The 25,971-nt window shown below is 37.7% G+C and overlaps 2 protein-coding genes and 2 long non-coding RNA genes across 5 annotated transcripts in view; 1 reads left to right on the forward strand and 3 right to left on the reverse strand.

Moving 5' to 3' along the window:
- Positions 1-567: 567 nt before the first annotated feature.
- Positions 568-21,121, reverse strand: LOC110041054 (muscle, skeletal receptor tyrosine protein kinase-like). The gene is made up of 4 exons (XM_020746318.2): positions 20,972-21,121; positions 5,589-5,921; positions 3,163-3,423; positions 568-1,410 (listed from the first exon to the last, which is right to left on the reverse strand). The coding sequence occupies exons 1-4, from the start codon at positions 21,069-21,071 to the stop codon at positions 1,121-1,123; spliced, it is 984 nt and encodes a 327-aa protein (XP_020601977.2). The 5' UTR covers positions 21,072-21,121; the 3' UTR covers positions 568-1,120.
- LOC149108967 (uncharacterized) lies at positions 12,419-15,063 on the reverse strand. The gene is made up of 2 exons (XR_016208846.1): positions 14,945-15,063; positions 12,419-14,501 (listed from the first exon to the last, which is right to left on the reverse strand). It is a non-coding gene; the product is annotated as an uncharacterized LOC149108967 (long non-coding RNA).
- On the forward strand, positions 15,381-24,369 carry LOC110041107 (uncharacterized). Its single transcript, XR_016208840.1, has 4 exons — positions 15,381-15,512; positions 16,284-19,251; positions 23,775-23,884; positions 24,243-24,369. It is a non-coding gene; the product is annotated as an uncharacterized LOC110041107 (long non-coding RNA).
- Positions 23,013-25,971, reverse strand: part of LOC110041050 (uncharacterized) — a 55,341-nt gene continuing 52,382 nt past the window's right edge. For both annotated transcript variants that reach the window (XM_020746314.2, XM_089294938.1), the window contains exon 5: positions 23,013-25,971. This exon is cut by the window's right edge and continues 168 nt beyond it. In XM_020746314.2, coding sequence (XP_020601973.2) covers positions 25,850-25,971 — 122 coding nt within the window. In that variant the 3' untranslated portion in view covers positions 23,013-25,849.

The raw sequence follows: 25,971 nt of genomic DNA on the forward strand, positions 1-25,971 counted from the left end.
AATTGAACAGATTTCAACTACAGAAATTTAATTACCATGCAAGTGTAATTTCCGTTACTTTTTTTTAAATAGAAATCACCCAATTCAGATTTTGACCAGATGACTGACTGTTCCCTTCCCCCGCCAACATTTGCTACCTTAACCCTGGTAACTTTACAGTTATTTTTCATAATTTGATGAAAAAGCAGAGCACGCTTGATGCATGTATTATTTTGCAGTGCCATTCATCTCATGGCTATAAAGTAGTAAAAATGTATGTAACAAAAGGTTTTTTAAAATGTATTACTACAAAGTCATTTTAGAATTAGAATAGATTCACCTTCTTCGTTCAAAAAATTAATAAAAGAATTTCAGACACCTTTCTTTTGATACGTTAGCAATTTAAAGCCCTTCTGGGCTACTCAAAGCAATCAATATGATTGAAATGCTTTTTCGAATAAACGGAAATACACTATTATTACAACTTAATTAAGCCACGGCCAAACGATCGCAACATGTCAACGCAACATATCGCAGCATTGTTGAGCGCAACATGTTGCGTGCGTTTGGCCACCGTGTTGCGATGTGTTGCGACATGTTGGGTGTTGCTGGCTCAAGTTTGACCATTTTCAAATTTGAGCCAACAACACCCAACATGTCGCAACACATCGCAAGACGGTGGCCAAACGCACGCAACATGTTGCGCCCAACAATGTTGCGATATGTTACGTTGACATGTTGCAATCGTTTGGCCGGGGCTTAAAAATACGTCAATCTTTTCAACACTAGTAATGTTGACTTTAGCCACTGCTAATCCTGAACACTATTAACAAAAACTGAATTCAATATTTCATTTGAGAAAAACTGTAAATGGTAAATTTTGTCATAACATTGTCAAAGTTTACTGCGGAAATTGCCACAGCCATTTTGACAACGTTATGACGCAGTTTATCATCAATTAAGAGGACAGACGCATAAAAAACTGACGTTAATTTGTTAATTTGATGAAGTTTTGCTGGTTTTACCTGAAAATGCGCATGTTAGTTACCTAGCCTTTAACATTTCCAGCTGTGTACCCATTTTTGACCAAGTTTCCTTCACTGCCATTAGATTTGTCAACGCAAGGACTACCATTCCTGGCTTAGAAATGAACATTTCCATTTGTGACACGATTTCCTTCACTGCCATTAGCTCGGTCGATGCGAGGGCTACCATTAAATGCTTGGGAATTAACAAATCTAACTGTGGACCCATTTGCAAAACCATTCTCTGCTCTACCCTGAGCATCATCGACCTGAGGAATACTTTGGGGACGTTTGCAACAGGCCATGTAACTAACCACGCTTAAGGCAATTGCAACCACACAGAAAAGTACTATGAACACCGTGGCCAGCACCTTCCAACTTGAATTCTTGTCGCTATTGGGATTGGCTGAAATAGAGAATAAAAATATGCAAATTTCAATGAAGGTTAAAGACAGAAAATGTCTATACTCTAGATCGATTCGGATTTTTTTCCTCGATAAAATAATTGACATAATGCTTCGCCGCGATGACTCTACAAACTTTAGTTGAAACCAGCGGAGAATAATGTCAGCCATTTTGGACATTTCGCTAACTTGGCTCGCTTACCCTTTGAAGATTAAAAACCTTGAATGAACGTTCTCATGGTGGAAACCTTTGTTTTATACCTAGCTATTATCAGCTAAACTAATCTATTCAGTCCTCCAAAATATAAGCGGAAACTCTTGACCGGCAATAGATTAAAAGATGAGTTTAGTTAAAGGAGGTCGCGTGCTTACATTATGCGTGGAAAGGACCATTCTCTACATTCTGCCGCACCAGTTATTCCACTTATACGTGTAAATACTGTCGGCAATAAATGTGTATATGTGAACAATGTCGGACTTTAACCATCGCTATCTCTAGCCAATTTCTGTTGTCAGTGATTAATGCTTTTTTTTTTTTTTTTAGCTCGAACATTAAATTAGTCCTTGAGCTACTTAGGGCATTAATCTGTATTTATATGAAATTGTTTATACTGTTGTACTTAAATTAGCACTTATTAAAAGAAAAATATTTACAGAGATGTTGGTCAGTATAGGTAATCGTAATATATAGATTTAGCCAAGCCTAAAAGCGGAGCTCCTAGGGTTGGGGGTTGTTCAAAACCAGGTAAAGCTAACCCAGGATAAGCGACAATTTAATTTGAGTTTTGTAACTTTGCTGTGAGGTTCTTTGTATATTGTTTGGCCTTCTGTTTTGAGTTTGAATAATCTCAAAATGCACAAAACAAAAGTAGTGAAAAACATTTGTATACAAGAAAAATTTAATATTCGGTTAATTTTTTATCCTGGATTAGCGTTAACCGCCTTCCGAACAACCCGGCCCCCTTTACAAGTTGACTTGACATGAACCCTCGATCCAATCAAAAATCAGCATTTGGTCGACGGTCAACTTCAAAAAATACCTGACCTCGATGATGACCTCCTCCGTCGTGGTCGCCCACGAGCCATGTCGCTAGCCATGATAAACATGAGAAAATCAATTCATGGGTTTCCTTTCTTTCCTATATGAGTATGGGGCTCCTCTTGAAAACCGAAAAATCAGCACTTAGTCAGCGGTCAACTTCAAAAAAACACCTGACCTCGATGATGACCTCCGCCGTCATACGCGCCCACAAGCAATACCGCTAGCCATGATATACATGAGAAAATCAACTCATGGGTTTCCTTTCTTTCCTATGTGAGTATGTGGCTCCGCTTGGCGGACCTTCGGGCCGCCGGAGCTCCGCTATGAATGCGAGTGCAATTAGGGATTTACACTAAGAGTAATGTTTGAAAATTCTCTCAAAATTGTAGGAATAATTCTAAAGAATTTCTCGAGCTTTCATGCTGGTACTCATTTATTATAGGACTGAGAAAATTACGAACGCGCGCGCACTGCAGTGGAAATTAAAAATTAACCAAAAATTGGCCTGATATCAGCCAATCATAATGAGGTAATTTTGTCAGTCGTATATTACTATTACTAATCAATCAATCAATCAATCAGTCAGTCAGTCAATCAGTCAATCAGTCAATCAATCAATCAATCAATCAATCAGTCAGTCAATCAGTCAATCAGTCAATCAATCAATCAATCAATCAATCAATCAGTCAGTCAATTAGTCCGAAAGACTCACCCAGAACTTTTACTTTTATTGTAATGCTAGCATTCCCCAAGAGGTTCTCTGCGGTGCACGTGTAGTTACCATTGTGCAATTTGGTAGCGTTCTGGCGTATAAACATCGGATCGATATTCATTCCCTTCTTGACGATGTCTTGATTATGGTACAAAGTCACCAAAGGGTATGGATACCCATGAACCTTGAATTCTAACATTAAAGGCATTCCTTCGATGATTTCATGGTAAATTGGATTCCTGGTGTTAATTTGGGGTTGTTCTGTTAAAAGATAAAAAAAAAAAAGTAAAGTAACAAGGTCAAACTCCTATTAAGCGGCCACCTTCATATTAAGCGGCTACCCGCGCCGCTATTAAGCGGCTACACCTTATTAAGCAGCCACCCCCTATTAAGAGGCCAGTTGTCAAAGTACCAAAATTATTGTCCGTGAAATACTGCAAATAAAACCCCTATTAACCGGCCACCTCTAATAAGCGGCTGTGCCCACCTTTTGGTCGTCCCGACAAGGGTTTTCCTATGAAAACGGCCACTCAAAATTTAATACACGTTGTTTAGCTTTGCATTGGAAAAGACGATGACAGATAAAAGTCCAAAATAGAAAGGTAGGCCTGGTAAAAATAACATTCAAACACAGGTAGTGAAAAGATTAAGGAGATCCAGATTTCAGTTGTTGCGACAGCCTTTCTTGCTGTGTAAGTGTCAAATGGGGGCCGGGGAGAAGGGCAACGAGAATAATCAATTTTGCATGTTCATACCTCTACCTCTATCATTTGTATTAAAGATTAAAGATTAAAGATCATGCTGCTCAAATTCGAAGCCTGTTTTTGCACTTTGTGTAATAAGTTGGTTTTATTAAGTGGTTTAATAAAATTAAAATAAAATTTTATTAGGTGGTTTAATAATTTTAGAAGGAAATCAGAAAGAAAAACTTGACTCCTTTTATTGAGGGCACGTGCACCAATTGTAGCTTATGCATCTCTTAACCACGTTTACAATGGAATTTTATCACCCTCCATCTAAAATTATAAATTCTTGAATATTTAAAACGAAAAATTCAAAAAATAAATTTTAAACGATTTTAAAACGATTGTAAATTTTAAAACAGATTATTAACATTCGTAGCATCCCTATTTTAATTTTTTTTTTATTTTTTTGTAGTTGGAATGTTCTTTTAGTGTCCACAATTAGCTGATATCTAGCTAAACACACTGACACTTGGATAAAGTTCATTCCTTCCTTCCTTCCTTCCTTCATTCATTCGTTTGTTCTACTTCCCTGTTCTCGTAAGTATTACGCACTGTTGTGTAATTGTAATGTTAGCATTGCAAGTGATGTTACTATTAGTATATTATGTTACTATTGGTATATTATGTAATGTTACAGTAATAGTATACGAAAATGAAGCGGTTTTTTAAAACATTTAACGATAAAAAATTGCGATAAAACATTTCGTAAAAGCATATTAAAAGTTTGTTAACGACGTTTCCACGTTTGGCTAACGTCATTATGAAGTCAAAGAGTAAATGATAAAAAATGTTTAAATACTAAAAATACAATAGGTGATGGAATGTTCTTTTAAACAAAGAGTTTTGCGCGAATGGAATCAGTCTGCGTGTTGAGACTAGGATTGCGCTCCAATTCCGCATTCTAAAAAAGTGCCAAGGAAAATCTGATTGTCTTGTCTACGAGATGCTTTTCATCAAGAAGCGCAATCCTAGTCTCAACACGCAGACTGATTCCATTCGCGCAAAACTCTGTTTAAAAGAACATTCCATCACCTATTGTATTTTTAGTATTTAAACATTTTTTATCATTTACTCTTTGACTTGGTAATGACGTTAGCCAAACGTCGAAACGTCGTCAACAAACTTTTACTATGCTTTTACGAAATGTTTTATCGCAATTTTTTATCGTTCAATAGAATAGTAGTGTAAGTAAAATTAGTGCTGTTAGAATAGTACTGTCACTATTTTAAGTAGCATGAGTTTTGAAATCAACGTTCGTATTAAAAGAAATGCTAGTATTTTCAATAATCTTAGTATTGTAAGTAATGTTAGTTTTCTAATTAATTTCAGTGATCCATCAAATATTTTCGCTCGCGCGCGATTGGTCGTAACGCATCACGTGACCGAATATTCCTCAGCTAAAACTGGGGATATCCTCGGATATTCCCCCAATTTTCAAAACCGCGCGTGTTGCGAAAGATATAAACATAATAGCCTCCATTTGGGATGAAACTATGCTCGGATATTTGTCCTCGGATATAACTGTTCCTCAAAGCTCACAGTTCTCCTCGAGCTACGCTTTCGGATAACTGTTCGCTTCTCGGAACAGATAACGTCCGCGGACAAATATCCGAGCATATTTTCGCACCAAATGGAGACTATTGTTTATATATTCAAATGAAATTTTAAAAAAAATCTTACCTCTAATTATTTCAAGAACGGTGATGTCCTCCACTATACCAAAAGGAGTCCTCCCTCGGCATATCAAAATCGTGTTATCATCATAGGGTATGACTTCTTTAATTGTTAAAGTTCCGTTAATGTCCAATTTGTATCTTTCGGGATGGTCGACATAGATCGTTGTCATATCTTTTATGTGAGCTATCCTGTGCTTATCCCAGTCAGCTCGGCATTGGTTCTCAGTTGAACACTGATTCCACGACAAATGAAGCAGGCTTGGAATGTCCAATGAGCAAGCCAAAGACATCGGCGTCTCAATTCTTGGCTTGGCCTGATTCTGCGCTTGCGAAGCGCCTGTGAAGGGATAGGAAGGTGACAGATTAGGAAAAGAGGCATATATTCTCACTAGCCGCGTTCGAGATGAGAAATTCTCTCATATTATCAACTTAAACTGACTGTGCAGGACTTGTACACTTTGATTCTAAAATGCATTATGTCGGTCGGTTCTCAGACAACATATCTGGAACAAAAGAAATTGGTTTACCCCCAGTGGTCTCTTGGGTCAGCTTACGCCAAGAGGGCAGCTGTGGTTAAGGTAGCCGAAGACAGTTTTCAAGAGCCTATGCTTAATTCACCATTACTTTTAAGCTATTTATGCTTTGGCGCTCGTTTTTGGCAAGAGTCAAGGTTAACCACAGAAAAGTTTATTCTCGCATTTTGGCTAAGGCGTGTGCTGTTGCCATGGCAACGGGGCTGGTTAAAAACAAGGCTTAAAAAATGGTTTTTGTTTATTAAAAAAAAAATCCAGTCGTTAGATTTTTTTCACCTTTTGCCCACTACGAATTGACATTAAATCCCTTCTGTCAACACTGTTCTAATAAAATTTTGACATAGGCGATTTTCGTAATTCGCCGTAAATCGTTTTCACCGCATGTTCTGTATTATTAAAAATTCCCTATGTCAAAATTCATATTTTTTGCGATAGATCATTCACGTGGTTTCTGAACTATTTTTTTGCCAAATTTCTTGAAATTCTAACGACTGGATCGTCAGAAATCCGCAAGTTTCTGCAAAAGCAATCGGTCTCAATTTTTTGAGCAACTGCGCATGCGCTCCATTTAACTGGGTTCTTTCGGTAAAAAAGAGAAACCTGAGAAATGCTGGTTTCTTTGCGTCGTTACCTTTTCTAACATATCTTTGTAATAAAAGACTAAAGTCATCAATACACTGCGTTCAATTTTAGAGAAAAAATAGCACAGATAGTGCGGGTGTTGAGTAAATGAAATGATCGCTCTTTGCAATCCTTGTGCGCGCGCTCAATTGCATCAGCAAAAACGCGCGCGAAAACTGTGTTGCCACCTTAATTAATTGAGAGAACTTTTGCGGGCGCTTATTTTAAATTTTACCTACTGAGGTCAAGTTAAATGCGCCAAAAAAGTATGTTCAAATTTTCATTTAGAAGCTATGCATTGTCCCAACCTTGCGAAAAGACGCGCGAGATCTGGAACTTCGAACCACCGACTCTCCGTGGGTGTAGTCCCGCTTGAGTGCCTGGTTCCTCTTCCAGGGCCCGTTTCTGGAAGGTCCCGAAAAGTTTCCGGGGCTTTCGAGAAACGGGCCCCAGGTCTCAGTGTTAGCTTTTTAAAATAAGTTTAATTTCTCGTCCCGATGAGGTCTATCAGGCTTAAAGATTTTACCGTACTTCGACTGATATTTTCGCAGCTAGAAAGCCTTCGCATCAATTTTCAGGTAAGCTTAACGTTTTTAAAGTGCGAACTAGCTGTTGTGCCCCCCACAGTTACATAACTAGCTTTTCTTCTGCGTCTGTTTTGAATTTCAGAGGCGGTGTTTGCAGTCAGTGCAGTTTGGGAGAATGAGGTGAAGTGCTGGTCGGAAAGGTCACTGTTTAGTCGGGGTATGTCGAAACCTTCTGCTGACATTAACTAATAGCTTATACACATATAAGTCCGTATAACTTCTTAGTTTAGCTCTGTTACACAAAAGCAGATTTAACTCTCAAAGACGTCTTAATGTGTAGCATACTTCGTGAACGTTTGTAGAAGTTAGTCGCTATGACACTGAGTTTGAAAGGGAGTGGATGACAACCTGCCTTGATCTTCAAACAGTTCGAGCGTGGCTGCCACTTTTGGCATGAAATGTGATCACGTCATTGCCACCAGGCATGTTGGTTTGTCATTATTGAATGCTTCGTAATAAGCTGCTTTTGTTTGTATCTCCCGCATGCATGGTTGCCTGCACTTTTGTCATTTCGCTTCTCTCAGGATTTGTGATACAGTGTGGTGGTGGGGAGGGGGGACAAAACAGGGGGATAAGAACCTCCTGTGTCCCGTACCCTGCTCTCCCACTTCCAATTCCTTTATCTCCCGAATCCCGCCCTAGTCTGTCTTGCTCCCGTCCCCTGTAAATTAGGAGGCTCAAAACACATCCTTGTCATTTAGCTGCAAAATCCCAGGGTTGTCAAAAAAAGCCGGCAACCGGCGCATTTCACCGGCTATTCCAAATACTACACCGGCTACTCTGAATGTCATTAGGTCAGTTCTGAGCATGATATTGGAGAAATAAAATGGAAATAAAATTGTCCAGGTAATAATAGGCCAATTTCGATATATTAAAATTCAGCCTAACACAATAAACCTCAGAACGAGGCTCTGGGGAATAAACCCCACAAACTCTGTATTTATTCCCCAGAGCCTCGTACTGAGGTCTATTGTTTTAGGCTGAATTTTAATATATCGAAATTGGTCTATTTGTTTGAACCTCAATTGGATCGGAGGGAATAAAAAAAAAGTGCGTGACACGATTCGAAACTGATTTTAAAATAAAGTAACTTGTCTTTTTGAAAAAGACAAGTTGTTTTCAAGATGATATACTGTGCCAGAGAATGTAGTTTTCTTCATGTGCACTACAATTTTTCAGAATTTGTAATTACACGGCATGTAAAGGAAATAAAGGTAGTGACATGAATACTGACCGTAAGCTGTCCAGTTATACATGACTTCAGTTATCAGTATCTCATAAAGGTACATTCCAGAACTATAAGATCAAATTACCGTAAGAGTGGGAAAACCGTCTTCAAATTTGCATGATCTTTGCTGAAAATAGCCCCACATGGCATCTCAGAGAATCATTTTTCAAAAATTTTCCCTCAGGAAGGGGCGACCCCCTTCCCATACTCTCCCCCATAAGATGCGCAGTGTGCATTGTGACCAGCCGCTCCACGGTAAGTTTTTCAAGCACACCTTAGCCGCCTACTTTTTGGATGGAACCTGTTACTCAAAAACCTACTGACAACCCTGAATCCTTAGGCGTTTCTTTTGCTTTCTCCCTTTGTTTTCAGCCTCGCTCCTCTTACTCATGTCTTTTGATAGCTTAAGTGCCAACATTTCATTTCCACCGAAAAGGGTTTCCAATTTTAGTGGAAGTATGCTTCAGTTTTTCAGCTCAAGGACGAATTTTCCTTTTTCTATCCGTCCAGAAGTCTCAAAACAAGCTAAATTTAAGTCAAAAAACTTTTGAGTTCTTGTTGTTGACAGTATTTTAATCTTTAATAAATGATTCCCGCCTTCTTAGAACTCCAACTTCCTGCCCTTTTCTCTCCCGCTTCAATTCCTGCCCCCTATTCTCCCAGGCTCCTGCCCCCTTGCCCCCGCGCCCTCACTACAGCACTAGTGGAACCTCGATTTAAGTAACCTCTGTGAAGCCTTGGAGCCGACTGGCTCATAGCTGCTGGAGCTTATCCCAGTTTCTGTAGCATGAAGCAGCTAGGAGTATTTCTACTCTCCCTGGATGGGATCTTAGTCCATCATAGGTCATTCCCCCGCAATTTGTTAGATTTCCCCAACAATTCGCCAGTACCTGTTTACACTCCTGGTTGGAGAGAGGCACTGTGAGAGTCAACTGGCTTGCCCAAGAACACAACACAGTGTCCCCGGCCAGGGCTTGCACCCAGTCCGCTTGACGAGCCCAGTAACCATGAGGCCACCGTGCCTCTGGGAAAACCTCTAGTATGGCTAAGGTGGCCGAACACAGTTTTCGTTTGCACTGTTCCTAATGCGATTCAGCGCTCGCACAAGGATTGCAAAAACAAACATGCCATCAATACAGTGATCATTTTATTTGCTCAACGCCCACACTATGAATGCTATTTTTCTTCATGATTCAATGCAGTGTATCCATTAAATCAAGTAGTAACTGGGGTTTGCTCAGATCAGTAAATAGTGCTTTACCCGATTGGAATGCCCTGCCTATGGACACGAAAAAGCTTCCTTTTAATTCTTTTAGAATGTTGTTACTTGGTAGGTTTAAATCTTAAAAGTGATTTTCAATTTTTACTTCCATGTTTTATTAGTACTTGGAGTTGATTGTGATTAGTTTTTTTTATTTTTTACTCTATTTTACTTTAGTTACTGAGCACCTCCCTAAATACCATGCAATGTGACGGGAGCTTCCTCCATAAAGATTATTTTAATTATTATTACATGCATTATTGTAGCTTCAGTCTTTTATTACAAATTTAAGTTAGAAAAGGTAACAATGCAAAGAACCCAGCAATTCTCTGCTTTTTTTTTGTTGCTGAAAGAACTCAATTAAATGTAGCACATGCGCAGTTGCTGAAAAAATTAAGACTGAGTGCTTTTGCAGAAACTTGCTGATTTCAAATGATCCAGTTGTTAGAATTTCAAGAAATTTGGCAAAAAGATAGTTTAAAAAACCACGGGAATGATCAGTCACAAAAAATCTGAATTTTGACAGAGGGAATTTTTAATAATACAGAACATGTCGTGAAAACAATTTACGGTGAATTACAAAAACTGTCTCGGTCAAAATTTTATTAGAAAACTGTTGACAGAAGGGATTTTATGCGAATTTGTAGCTGTGGGCAAGTGATGAAAAAATCTAATGATCGGATTTTTTTCAAATAAACAAAAGCCATTTTTTAAGCCATGTTCTCACACCTTAACCAAAATGAGAGAATAAACCCTTCAGTGGTTAACCTTGACTATTACGAAAAACGGGCGCCCAAGCATTAATAGTTAAAAAGTAATGGTGAATTAGGCACAGGCACTTGAAAACTGTGTTCTGCCACCTTAAATTTATCAGATATTAGAGATGGGTGTAACGAAAACTCAGACCTCAGACGTCAGACCCCACAAACTCAGACCCCGCAAAAAACTCAGACCCTTCGAAATTAAAAAAATATTTAAACTTGTCTCAATTTTTTGTGTGGTTATGCAATGTTCATGGGCAACAGCTAGAATGGAGCAAGATATTTATCTTCTTCGGTTTGTGGCTGTCGCAGTGAAAGACTAACAAGGCATAAAATAGCAGACAGCTCTTTGATGACATTTGCCGGTGACTTTTTTGTTGTAGGAATAGAAAGATACTGAGTCATTATAATGTTATTCAAATTGAAGTCAGTTTTGTATCCATAGCCCTAAAACTCAGACCCCTTGACTTGCCTGTCATTCTTGCCACACAATCACCACACAATATTATTGTAGATTTACAGTGTACATTTTGATATACGTATTTGTTAATTTAAAACAAGAGCCACTATAACTACAGCAACAAATTGTAATAATGCAATACTCCAAAATCATTTGTTCCGGCATTCTTATGTTTCCGTTTCCTTGGAAACCTTGGATCCCTCATATCAAAATTTCAGGCCAGCCCACCGGCGGCGTAACAGCAACATGTAACAAATAACTAGTAAACAATCTAATTACAATAGTTAAGTAAATTAATATGTGAACGAAGCAGATTCAATTCATTTCAATGTCCTTGTCCTCTCTTGTTAGCAGTTGAGGAAGGCTAAACTTCCAAAAACTCGCCATCTTTGAATGACTTTTACCTTTAGGACTACATATTATTTATCCTGACCAAAACTGTAATTTTGGTCAAAGACGTGATAACATGCCATTTCACACTCCCAGGGGTGAACTTACAGAGTGAAATTCAATCGCTTTTCCGTGGTCATCTTCCACTGTTTTTTCGTCTAATAAGTGATAACATGCTGTAACATGTCATTTTAAATAACTAAATACTAAGTGTTTTCTGCAGTCATCCTTCAAACTGGGGATTATTCTTCTAAGGCCATATTCATCATATTCTTTCTTTAACAGAATTTTTAAAAAGATTTCATGGTCTTCACACTTCACGTGAGATTTTAGTATCAAATAACAACACTTATATAAAATATGATGGAAATGTTATCGAGATTTATCTAGTAGATTAAAGAATGTCAAAGTTTCCTACACATGCAATGTGTCTTAAATACAAATGAAGAACAATCTGTGAATTCTTACGGGAAAAAGCAAAGCGCCATTTTTTGTGACTGGTTGTTTGTCAACTTTTCTTGTCACTGTTTGGTAACTAGTTTAACTACACAATCATTAAATAATATGTAACAATCAGTGAGTGTTCACCCTTGAACACTGAAAATATATTAAGAGGTACTCACTAGGAGCAATTTGGCTTTAACCCCTGCGAAATAAATTCCCAGTAGTCTGGGAATTCCTAGGAATTCCTAAGAATTCCTAGGAATTCCAAGTTATTCCAAGACATGCAAATTATGCTTTATCCAAGACCTTGGAATTTTTGGGAATATTTGGGAATAGTGGAAGTATGACTGGGAATTATTGGGAATTCCTAGGAATTCCAAGTTATTCTAAGCCATGCAAATTATGCTTAATCCAAGACCTTGGAATTTCTGGGAATATTTGGGAATAGTGAAAAGTATGACTGGGAATTATTGGGAATTCCTAGGAACTCCTATTACAGTAAACACCCACGTATAAGAACCTAGAATTTTTGGGTTCAGGCTGAATGGGTTCTTATATTTTGGGGTAGTTTTTCCGAACTCAGGCTGATTAGGTTCTTAGTAGGTTCTTATTTGTAGGAGTTGTCATAGTGATACCATTCAGAGAGCTACTGTAGTACTAGTATGTCATAATGGTTGAACATTTGTATTTTAAACCGCAAAAATGCCAAGCCTTATTTTTTAAACAATAATAAATTCAGTATCATAGGCTACCATATTTACAGTTGTATTTGATAATAATGTAAATTGTTAACAGCAATATAAATATATAAATAAAAACAGCAAAAATAAATAAAAACCCAATTTAGGGAATTAAAATTGAACCAATTTGAAAATAATCAAATACAATGTGAAACAAAATATTAATTTTCTTGCTCATTGAAATAAAGATGCATTGTACTGTACACAGAAAGAACAAACATTTTCTTTGGGTATCACTGTTACAGTTGGAATGAAAAAGACAAGCAGTAATGTGTATTTCACATGAGCAAAAGTCAGGGCACTCTACAGATTCAAGTCCCAAGGCTACACCAGTATAATTTTATACAGTATTCTATACTCTGTATTTAAAAGATTTTCAATTAAACAAATAATTTTCATGGTGTTTCTCAGAAATTTCACAATTTCTATCAATTAAAATCCAGTATTTTGGCTACAAAATAAGAGTGTTCTTTTGTATAAGAACCTATTGTTCTTTGCCAGCCTAAATAGGTTCTTATATATTTGGGTATTAAAATGCCCAATTTCAGCCTGTAGGTTCTTAAATCACTAGGTTCTTATACGCGGGTGTTTACTGTATTTCCCAGACTGTTTTAAAAAATGTGTTTGGAATATCTATGGAGTTTTGGGAATAGCTAAAACACATGAAATATTGTTCGAAATTTCTATAAATTTCCCAAAATGTCAAAATTAAAGATGAACTCAGTGCATGAATCAGTTTCTGTAAATTAGTAAAAAATCAACATGATCATTTCTCTGGAGTTCCATACCTTTTTATTGTTGTCAAGCTCCAAGATAATTATTTCCAAACAAATGTACATTAATTCCAGTTTAAGTCTGACAATTCAACATAAAACTATAGCACTGATAACTTTGCTTTTTAGATCCAACATGATTTGTTAGTGTATATGTCCCCGTATGGACCCTTAAATCAAACATCCAGAATTTAACTGATAGAAAAATGGATGCTCTTAGATTTGATAAATAGATTAATCAAAAAATTTTGTCAGCATAAATGAATATATATTATTTACAATTTTAATAAAACCAAAAGTATATATATGCATGTATATATTTAATATAATTGTAGATTCACACACATACCCATCACAGCCCACTGTTGAACAATTTTTGACTTGATCCTTTATGACTTTAGGAAAAAGAGGAAGACATCTCTCACAGATGTCACAAATGAAATGCTCACAGTTTCCACATGCTTGCTGTACAAAACTGTACTGTGACATTCTCTGGACAAATTACTGGTAGTTTCATTAAAACAAGGATATCTCTAGCAGCCTCTCATTGTCATACAATGTCTTGAAATTAAGGCCAGAATAGCCATACAGGCATATTCTTTGGCAGACAATGTTTTTTTCTTGGGAACCATTAGTTTCACTTTCACCAGGGGAGTCCAGTGAATGGCCATCAGTGTCAGAGTTCTCAATTTCTTCAGAGGAGTCAGAACTGAAACTTCAACATCATTATCTGAATCACTGTCTGTGGACTAATCAGAGTTGTTGTGTATTACATCAATTGGTATTTCTGAAGTCTTTTCAGGTATAGGCAACTCAATTTCCTCAAATGCTTCTGTGAAGCTTCAATTCTTGCATAAAGGTTCACTCCATAATCCATCAAAGTCATCTACAACATTTTTGCCAACAGCCATCTCACTCAGGTGAGCCGAAAACTTTGAGGTGTTCTGTTCATGGTGCTGGAAATGATCTCCAGGAAAAAGGGATGCAAGAGAGGGAGATGACGTCAACTGGCCTGTGAAGACTGCTATAAGCGATTTATGTGGTCGAATCTTGTAGATTTTGGTATGGGTATAGTGGGATCATCAATATGTTTCTTGTATTTCCTTGTCCTCACTGTCACTTTAATTCATGACACAACAAAATCAAAAGAATCAAAAAGATTATGAGTCAATGGGAAACAAATAAATAACTGACATAAATAAATGACAATGCAAATAAAAAAACCTACATCTTGATGTATTGAAAAGACTATAGATCTCATATCATGTTAATCCTTATAAATAATTCAAAGGCAAAAATGACAAGCATTGCAAATTTATACTTGCTGCATTGTGCTGACTGGGTGTTGAAACACGTGGGCTCTCAAAATAGATTTGGTGGACTAAAACAACAAGCTGCTTATTTCGCAGAATTGATCTCGGTTCCTCAGGTCGATTTGAAACCTTTTAGGTGAATTTCGGCTTTTGGGGTTTTTAAAGAGCACACAATGCATTGCTTCGTTTGATTTATTTACAATTATAGCTTATCATAACAGAAAATCCCCATAAAATTGGATTGCTTACCTTTGCAGTGAACTTGATTTAAGTGCCTCACGATCCTTTGTTATCTTGACAACCGTCGGGAACAGATCAACCAGTTAAAGTACGTTCCATTTTCCTCCTTGATTTCTTCGAAAAAAGTTTGTGTAGTTTTTTCCTTTTAAAGCAAGACCCATCTTTCAAAAGACCACCAAAACAGCGTGGAAAGGGAAACAGACTTGCCATCGAAAGCGACTGGTCCGGCAACCTCGTTGCCAGTCTCTCTCTCCTTCTTCTCCAGTTTCCATTCTCTCCTCAACCGATCAACTGAACCAATCACAGCACGCGAATTTTCACGTGACTGTCCTCGTGACTGAACTTTTGGCGCCCATCTTTGAATTCAGCGTTAACGGTCGATCGCTCGTGCGTTTTAGTAGATTTCACTCCCAAAATTATATCAAAATGGTTTTTGCTGCGGTCCTGTGACCAGAAGAAAACAGCGTGAGTGTCATTAACGAGAAACAAGTTATTCTTGGCGAAGATTTGGAGCTAAAAGAAAGTCTTACTGTGGATGTTTCAACGGGGAAAAATTCAAAGGGCGCAAAAATATTTGGTGAGTAATCGAATTCAAGTAACCTTATATTATACCACGTAAATTCTTGTATTGAGACAAAAGCTTTTGAATGAACTTTATCATCACGAATCATACACGAGTGGGTCACTCAGTCATGGCATGAAACGAATTCTGGCTAAAGCAAAGTTGAAACAATTTAGGTTACCGTTGCCCAGAGTGCGTGCCTAAACAATTTGATTTGCGAATAACAAGTCGTTTCTATCGCCACTCTTGTTCAAACGAAACAAATATAGCAGTTCTCTCTGATCCCAGTCAAAGTTCTTGGCAAAAACTCCAACGAGGCAGCCACAGTGTGCATGAGTTTGATATGTCTCCTGTGTGTTTCAGCCAGACTCTATGGCAATCCGTGTTGATCTTCAATTTTTGTCCATCCGTATGTTCTTTTGTGTTTACTCTATTATTTAAATGTTCCTTTAATGTTTTAAGTGTCTTTTAATATTTCTAATGTCTAAATTTGGCTATTAAAACCGTGATATATATCCTCCAATTCGAGAGTTGTTGATACACTTATAGAAGAAGGAAAACCTTGATTTAATCTACTGTAAGCTCAAGATTTATGTAACATATTTATCAATAGTATACAAGCACCTTCACAATTATCAAGTCTTCTCTCTTAACACTTCAACCAGCTTACAGTCAGGTCTTAATTAGCTGCATGTATTAAATTGTGAGCACATAAATATTTGGAACTCAGTCTTACAGTACCTCGTATATATCACAATGTAATGTATTTTTTAAATTTTGTTTTAGGTGTCATACAACAAAGATGAAGATGAAGAGGCTAGCTGTTGACACCCTAATTAGAGGGCAACAAAAGAAGCTGCAGAATCAACAGAAATAACTGAACAGCAGCTAAGTTTGCCCAACTCAGCCTCTTTAAATTTTAAGGAATGTTTTAGTTTTGTTCTTATCATTGATTCCTTACAATCATGAAAATCCAGATTTGTTCCACATAATAACAATAATTTAAGCTAAAATCTTGTGTATGGAAAATTGTTGGACTTGTAAACCAAAGAAGTAAGTAAATTAGCTGAAAAAGTTCTCTTTTGATCAAACATGTAAAAGTGTGACCTTCATATCTGTTTTCAGTTTTACTTTTGATTCTTGATGTAATGAAAAAGAAACAGGATAATTATTCTTATGTTTAAATTCATGAAAGCCAATGTAATAATCCATTAATTTAAAACCTCTTTGATGTGATATCAGTGACTTTATTTGTTATTTTAATGCCGGGCATTAATCATCAAAACTTTGTCTGGCCTACAAATGATACAAAATTCCCAGTTTTTCTCAGATTGTCCAAAAAATTCCAACCTATTCTCAAAAAACCCTACAAATTCCAAGTTATTCTCAGAAATTCCTAGGAATTTTTGGGAATTTTAAGGAATTTTCAAGGTGAGTATATTTCAGTTGGAATTCCTAGTCAGCTCTATGTAAACTTGGAATTCCTAGGAATTCCGAGTCCGAATTACTGTGAAAATTCACACCTTAGATTCCTAGGAATTCCTAGGAATTTTTTCCTAGGAATTCTTAGGAAATTCCTAGGAATTCCTAGGAATTCTTAAAGTTTTCTCACAAGGGAAGTCTTCTTCCCTTCTTCCTAATTTTTTGACCCTGTGAAGAGCCTGCTGACAGGCTGTAAGTCACACTCACAGCATTTGGCTACAAAATGAATGTTCACTGATTGATCATTGACCATCATTGTTTCTTGAATATTGCATGTCATCTGGGTTTACTACTGACCTTGCATGCAGTGGAGACTTAATGACAGCTTTAGATTCTAGTTAAGAACTAGTATGACTTTCATACTATGTTAAAAACAAAATATATGAAGAAAGGGGCCAAATTTTTGTTGATGATGACCGCCGAAAAGTGATTGCGTGGCACTGGGTAAGTTATTAACTGACATTTTATCATTAGGCTCGATTACCAGCGGCTGCTCAGGAAAGGAGCCCACGCTCCTCCCCCAAAGGCATGGCTGGACTCATGAGGATTCTTTTGTTAGTCTTAACCAATTAGATAACCGCCCGCACATTTTTTGTTGGGCATAAAGTATCTCATCAGTTCGGATTGTGGCCCGGGATGGTGGATAAATCGCATGCAAGAGAACTTCAGAGACATTTCAGATTGAAAGTTTAAAAATTCACAATGAGAAACGCTAGAAAAGATGGTCGATGGCCAAGATGTGTTCCTTTTTCAGTGGACAAGGTAGGGAAAATTTGATCCTTTGGGTTCCGGAATGTCAGATAGCAAAGTCAACAAAGAGATGGATAAATCTAAACATTGAGCTCAAGAGACAAAACAGTCCATCCAATAGATGTATTACCTTCTTTAAGGATAGCGACACCAGTCGCTGGCAAAGCCAGGCAAAATCCTTTTTTTTTTTTGAATGAGCTAAATAGCAGGTATTAAAAGCTAACTGAACTACCAATTAAACATACATGGCAAATTGCAGCATGTCGGCTTAACAGCGGAAACCATACAGACTAACATGTGACGTTTGACATGCATGACCAGTTTCCTAAACCACAGTCGCACGGCGCTGCTCTACTTAAAAAAACAGGAACTCTTCTTTAGAACACAGTATCCATGCAAACAGGTGCTCTGCCGCAGTAATAATGTGAAACAAAATAGGCTGGAAAAACAAAATTTTAAAAAAGAGAATAGCAAATGTACGAAAATGTTTCGAGCTGTATATGCAGGTGTCAGATGGGGCTGTCCAGGTTGTAATCAGATGACATTTCCCATGACCAGGAGCACCGAACAAATTAAATTATGAATTTACGTCACAGACATGCTTTGCCACTCACGCTTCCAGCTGTCTCTTCTCGGGGAGGAACGTAGACAACTCGAGAGAGCAGCGTAAATCGAGCCTATGTTATCATGTATTTGATGAAAAACACAGTCTTTATTCTTAGTCTGCATTTTGTACCTCTTCTGCAATTTGTACCCAGTCTGCAGTCTGCAGTCTGTATTTTGTACTGACTGCTTATTACATGTATATCACCTTAATTAGAACCTTTGAAGGTCTAATTGAAAAGCTGCAATTTTATGTCCAATGAGTGTATTCCCTTAAAAAAGCCACAAAGAAACACAGAAGTTTCTATGTATAAACTTAACAGTTTTAAATTAATATATTGACTTGTGCACCATTATAAAAGTCTCACGAACACTAATTCAAATGACAGTTTTGCTCTTAGCTGTTATAACAACCCTGCAACAACTTCCAATATTATGCAACTTTTACCATGATTGTAATTTATGTGATCGTTACAGTACCTCTGAGAGTTCAGCTACATGTATTATTATTCATACTTCCTGCACCTCAGGCTTTGTATGGACACAACCACATTCTTTTTCAAGTAAAATTCCTAGTCTTGAATAGCAATCTTTCCTATTTTGAATTATCAGACGGTGTAGACACTGTCAAGCTTATAAATTATTTTTTGTAGCGTAAACCTAAGTCATCTTTAATTCTTAGAGCATGGGTTATTAGCAACTTTGATATTATAAATTATAGATGTGCTGTGATCAATCATATTCATTTTACTAGTTAAAAATTATTATTATTCAAGCTGATCACTTGTTTCTTATTTTCTTTTCTTTTAGATTGTGCAAATTAATGTGAACAATGGATGATAATGCAATGCTTGGCCAGCACAAAGAATAATTTTCATGTATGGCACAACAGTGTATCTGACTTTGTGGTGTACATAAGGTGAGGCTCAATTTTTTTTTTCCTTCAAGGGAGGGGAAGGAAGGGTCAATTTACACTCAAATCAGTGACATGTAGTTAGGGCATATGAATTTTTGAAAGAGAAAATTGTCGGGAATGTTTGGGGGAAGGGCTGCATCTATGATCTGTATGTAGCACAAAAGGAGGACCTAAAAAGATAAGTTGATATTAGTAGAACTGTTATAGTAACTAAAAATGACCATTCACTGCTTCTTGTCAGTGAAGGTTTGGGGGCCTTATGGTTACTGCGCTCAACTCTGGATCGAGCTTTCTAGGTTCGAGCCCTGGACAGGGACAATTGTGTTGTGTTCTTGGGCAAGACACTTTACTCTCACAGCCTCTCTCCACCCAGGTGTAAAAATGGGTAGCAGGGAATTTAATGCTGTCTGGGGTATTATCCTGTGGTAGACTTAAGTATCCCATCTAGGGGGAGTAGAATTAATATTCCTAGACACTTCATGCTACACAAACCAGGATAAGCTCCAGCCTCATGGGCCACTTGGCTAGTATGCAGACTTACTTTAACAACCTTACTGCTTCATGTGAAATTGCAACTAGGAGAAATATTAATTAGTTACCAGTGAACCATCATCAGAAGGTTTTAAATTTCTCTAAAGTAAATGTATTTTGCATCATAAGCAGTTCATACCTTGTCTGGATTTTATATGCAAGGAAATCCATAGCCACAGAAAACCGAAATATGTATCTATGTTAAACTAAATTGAAACAGCCGATTTGCTACCATGACTGTAGTCAGTTTTCACACAGCATTTAATTTCTTCAAGAGGTCCACAAATTAAAACTAGTTCTATAGTTCATAATAGTCTTTCTTCTGTACAAGACATGTAAAGTAAAACTACATTTGCCAACTTATTGGGCTGACATAAACACCTTGTTCTGAAGTTGAAATTCCTAAATTCGTATTTCGAGTTGTTCTCACTCAAACTCGACAAACGAAGCTTCAACGGTTTCCTTTAAAGGACATGTTACTGGAGTCTAAGATGAACCCCAAAATGCTGACTTGCCAAAACAGCTCGTGGACGATTACAGTGAATACAAAGGTTGTATTTTTCACAATTATATGTCACGACCATGCTCAGCGAGATGTTCTGTGACAATAACCTAAGTACTTTTCACTTATTTATAAAAGAAAACTGAGAAGCAACCCGGTCACGTGGCTGTGACTAAGCACCTTTTTTTAGTGTACAGTGTAAACCGAACTTTATTAGCTGTTATCGAAGAGGAAAACAGTAAAATTTCGGCTCAAAAACCAGCAATTTCTCTAAAGTAACGATCTAGCAAGGGAAAATTTACAAGAAAACGATAAACAACCGGCCAACGCGACTGAGTCATTTGAATTCGTTCATTTTGGATGAATAGACAGTAGGTTGGGGTTCTCAATCAAAATATTTTCTCCGCAAATATTGCAGACCTCTACGTTACTAAGCGGCGAAAATCCGAAGTAAAGCTGAAAAGTATGCGGATGTCGTTTTACGTACACTGAAGCACCCGGTTGAAACGATTTAAAATGTGTTTCCACCATCTCTTCTGCCTTTTATGTAATTTTACTTTTCAAAACAATCACTCGCCGAGCCATGTTTGGTGACCATTGAAAGGTGTGGCGATGACATAACTAGTACAACGAAAAGCGTGCGATTGTGGCGTTCCTTTTACGAAGCAGGAATACTAAATGTGAACATACCTGGCGTACAAAGTGTGATGCACAAGATCAACGCAAATTTGAAGCGTCCGGCGCGCATACTGTATGGAATTTCTGTGATGTTTTCGCTTGTTCCTCTCATTTCCGTGGTACACGTGTGGATGTGAAGCAAGCAAGCAAGCGTACCCAATATATAACTGTCCAATCAGAGCGATGCCGCTTGACAGTACATCACACAAAAGCTTTTAAGAGCGCGTATTTTTAGTATCAAAGAGGAAATCAAATTGCATGTGCCAGCTTCCGTGACACAGGTCACGTTTTACTTTAGGATTCTTCAACGCACTCGCGTTGGGCGTGATATTTACCGCGAAATAAGTTTTCACAATAACTGACATAATATTCTCCTCTCTTAACGCAAGTTTGTCTTAAATGCAAGCCATTTGCAAACCATGTCGAAAGTCGAGAGCGGTTTTCTAAATGCAAGGATAATAGACAAAGATAGAAAGAAAATCACGCAAAAAGATTATTATTTGATTTAACTTGTCCGTTAAGGCTGATTTACACATGGGGACAGAGGAGAGTGGCCGTTGTAGAGAGATAGTAGGGAACTTAAGCACGCGCGTTTTTGAGACGCGGACGGTAGCCGGAAGTGAGCTACTTTCACTTTTAACTTGTCCTCACACAACCATATTTACATTGCTAAGTATCTTTTCTTCATTAGAGATGAGTAGTATAAAAAAACTGGGAGACAATACCGTCCTAGCATGCGAAATCTTCTCTTCCGGTTGCCGTCCGCGTCTCAAAAACGGGCGTGCTTAAGCTCCCTACTGTAGTTATGGGGGAGGGGGAGGCGTGAGTGTAATATGACACCTGTTTTTTTTGGAACCCACTGAACTCATTCTCTGAATAAAAGACAGCGTATACTACTTGCAACAAAGCATAAAAAACAATGCCACTTGGTGGTAACTATTAAAAAAAAATTTTAATCTGTGGCAATGATTCCGGGTAGGCATGCTCACAAGTGACTTTTAAATAACTTAAGACCTGGGGAGGGGGGGGGGGGGGTACTCGCAGTATAATGATAGGAAAAAAAAGTATGCGACAGATCTCTTGGCCCAAAAAAATACCGAGGGTGCAAATTGACAAACCCCCCAAATACGACGGACCCCGCTGGCATGTATACTGTGAGTACCCCACCCCCCCGGGGCGGTATTTGTTTAAAATGGTTAAGCAAGCAACCGGAACGATGATCCTGCTGGTATACGTTGGATCAATAGTGATCTAATCGGCTTCACATATAAAATGAAGAATATAAAAGCAGAAACCGACACAACGTAGGATGATTTTTTGAATAAATTGACTAAATGACCGGTAGTCAAAACATTTTTGTAGCCTAAAAAGCACTCCGGTTAGCCTGAATGGCTCTGCGGTTAGCCTGTTTACGGTTAGCTTTCAACAATGGTATTGTTAACACGATGTATATTTCAAAAATTCCAAATAAAGTTTCGGATCGGTGGCGCAGTGGTTATGAGTATTGCTGGCCATGCGGGCGTCCGGGGTTTGATTTCTCGTAAGGGCACCCACTGCGATATTATCTTTACGTTGTTTCACTTCATAAAAAATTTCTCATTGCCGGTCATTTAGTCAATTCAAAACCTTGATCGGCTTCGGGTCATATAGCCACAGCGATTTATAATCTCAAGCTCCCAACATCCGCACTTTTTTGCGTAGCCGTATTGACTGTAGCCGTAGTGTTTATCCATTGTTATACCAAGGCACGCAGCCTGTTCAATAGGACGCTTTTCTGGGACCGCTCTCGGCGTTGGCGGGCAATGCCGATTTCGGGGCAGACAGTGCCGATTCCAGCGGTATAACTCACGTGTATAACAAGAGTTTTGGGAACTAGCCATTTCAGCCTTCTCATTTGAGGCGAGCCGCGAGGCGAGACTCAAAATAAGGCTGAAATGGCCCGGTCCCAAAACATACATTATACATGTATGTCCATCGAAAAAATCTTTTCCAACCGAGACTCAATCCGTAAGGCCAGGGAAGCTTTTTTAATTCAAAAAGGCAGAACAACTGATCCTGATGGTCTGAACATCATAATTTTATTTTACCATTACCATATGCTTATCTTAATTTACACTGTCTATTGGTCTTGCATTTCCGGCAGTATGAAAGTATGCTAATAAAATCACGTCCCAATGTAAATTCTCTAGTTGGGCAGAATAGCTTACTCCTTTTCAAACTAATTTTTTTTAATTAAGTGCTGCTTATATTATAAAAGATAATGCTAAGAGTGGCAAAAAAATAAAATAAAATAAGAGTGGCAAACACCTAGCAATTACGGAAAGTTCTATTTTATAGTTACAGTGATCCTTTGTTCCGTAAGGCATAAGACGAGTATTTCTGTGAAAAGCTTGTCATACCAAGGGTTACTAATTGTTATTGATTGTTATCAGAAGCATATGCTTCTGTTGTTATTGATTGCACTTGGAAAAATTAAGTATTGACCGTATCCCAATATAACGATATTATTAAAGTTCGTTTACAAAGACATCTCGATTAATCGTATCTATAACAAAATTTTCGATTGTGATTGGTTCTCCGCGCCCCTTTGTGCCAAGTAATCGGCGCGCGATCACCTGGGTGTCCAATTACAGGTATCAAAGTTGAACATTTTGTAATTGGATACTCGTAATTGAATGCCCACGTGATTCGCACGGCTATTACGCGCGCTTTAATTTAAGGCTTCCTTAAGGTGATGTTTCCTAAAGTTTTTAAAACTTATGAAAAGCGCTACAGACGTTTTCGCTCAGGCATTAATTGACGTTGTTGTTTTCAGTCCTTTTGATATGCTTGCGTCTTGCCGGTAACTTTCAACTGAATGTTCCCAAATGAGTATTTAAGTGAAAGAGGACAGCAGAAATGGGGTTCCATTAGGATGATTTGCAAGTGAGTGGGAAGTTTTTTTTTAAATTTTAATTACTTGCTACTTACACTGCTTACAATGCAATATTAATGTAGTTACTTACACTACTTACAAAAAACTTATTGCTTACGCCACTTACGATACTAACACTTACTCTATACAATACGCATACTCACGCTACTAACAATACTGATACTTACACTGCTTACAATACAACGTAATTAGATTACTTGCGCTACTTACAATTCTAGCACAGCAAGATCATACCAGTTTACTCCTGTCAGTAATGTAAATTCCGAATTGCGAATTACAGAAAATAGGCATGGTGTATATGCGCCTTGTTTCTTTTCCTTTCATTTTTATTTTCGTTTTCATTTTCAGGGGACTAGGGTCAAGCTGTCAAGAGATTACAAAAGAGGCAACAGAGGCTCCCACTTTTTTAAAACGATTGTAGTTGTATTTTTTTCCATTTCATAGATATGGTTTAAATACAGTAAGAAATCATTTAGTTTTGGAGAACATTTTTTCTGTCTACATAGCCAAATGTAATATTTAGTATTTAAGCAGCAGAAGTTAATGTGGAGTTTTTGTTTGGAGCTGTGAGTAGGAAGTTGTGTTATTACGGAAAACCATAGAATTTATTTTCGCCATTCATGTTCGCGAGACAGCCATTTCGAATTAAATTTAATTCTAAATTTCACTGAAATACTCATTTGGGAACATTCAGTTGAAAGTTACCGACAAGATGCAAACATATCAAAAGGTCTGAAAACAAAAACGTTGATTAATGCCTGGTATACTGAATTATCTTGGAACATTAATGGCCGCACATGGCGGTGCAATCTGAGAGTTTAAACAAACAATTTCACTGAAAACCAAATACAGTGCTTCTCTTTTAACAACGGCTACTACATGCTAACGTCGTGCAACGTTAATTATCCAAATTTACAGTAAGGGAGCTAATCCTCCAATGTTCTTAGAGTAGCAATTCGTTTAAGAAAACTCGTCTTCGAGAACGAAAAAAAGTAGCCTAGAAGAACTTGCTCCTATCCTCAACTCAGAATATTACAGAGACTGAAATATGTATCAGACAGTGGAGTAAGGTAGTACAACATTCCGCGGTTTTGCTAAAATATATGTCACTGCTTGGGTCAAATCTTGCTTCTTTCTAGTTAAAAAACCGATTACCGTCAGTTAAAAAAACTATGACAATAAACAAATCAATCGATCAATCAATAAACAAATGCATAAATGAATACACTTATTGTATATGACATGGTACTCCTTAAAGTTAATCCGAGCTTTCTGATTGGTTCTTGCTTGGTCAGGATTTTGCCTCGAAGACCGCTTTCACGGAAACAGTCATAAGTATGTTTTTTGTTTTCGAGTGCATATTATATATTTTAATTAGCGTGAGGTCGATATTGGGAAACATTTGTCGAGTTCTTTTTTACGAAAAAAAAAAAAAAAGCCCAACATTCCTCAATACGGACCGAAAGAGTTAATTCAATAAAATATTTATGATAATGCTTATTAAAAGCTGCTGATGAATTGATGCTCCTCCGCGATCCTTTCTCGGTATACACGCGGGCGCGGAAGGTAAGCATTTAGTGACGCTTCTCACGTCAGTCGCTTTTGTGAGCATTTTAACCGACCTCGTCCTCCAAACATGAAGGTAAAAATATTCCATTCAACAAGAAACTGTTTACTTTGTGCAATGAACTGAAAAAGCAATTCGCCGAAATTAATTCGCGGGCTGTCCATCTTAGAGGTTCATATTGAAATTCGGACCGCTATGGAACGAATCAGAGCTCTCCTTTTTATGGCGGACCAGTTCAGCCATATAATGAAATAAACTATTTACTAACCTAGCTTGCCCGAGCCGAACTGGGAAGTATTGGCCCTCGGTCGTTTTTGTGCGGACCTCGCAACTCTCGGTCCGTACTGCCACGACTACGGTTCAATATTCCCCAGTACGGTCTATTGTTTTACAACGCCTGCGGCATAACCGGCTCATCATCCCAACCAAGGCCATTAGTACCCTCACTCTCAACCTGAATTTTTTCATCCACAGCATCTTCACCTTGGGCATAATGCCCTTTGTTGTTAT

Source organism: Orbicella faveolata, unplaced genomic scaffold (genome assembly GCF_042242905.1).
Source record: "Orbicella faveolata isolate gen_17 unplaced genomic scaffold, um_ofav_v1 contig_25, whole genome shotgun sequence".
In the NCBI taxonomy this organism is placed as follows: domain Eukaryota; kingdom Metazoa; phylum Cnidaria; class Anthozoa; order Scleractinia; family Merulinidae; genus Orbicella; species Orbicella faveolata.

Excerpts from the sequence above, each read along its gene's own strand:
- LOC110041054 (XM_020746318.2), bottom strand. The coding sequence starts at position 21,071 with ATGAGAGGAACAAGCGAAAACATCACAGAAATTCCATACAGTATGCGC. Across the intron at positions 5,922-20,971 it reads CATCACACTTTGTACGCCAG|GCGCTTCGCAAGCGCAGAAT; the intron begins GTATGTTCACAT and ends ATCCCTTCACAG. Across the intron at positions 3,424-5,588 it reads CGTTCTTGAAATAATTAGAG|AACAACCCCAAATTAACACC; the intron begins GTAAGATTTTTT and ends ATCTTTTAACAG.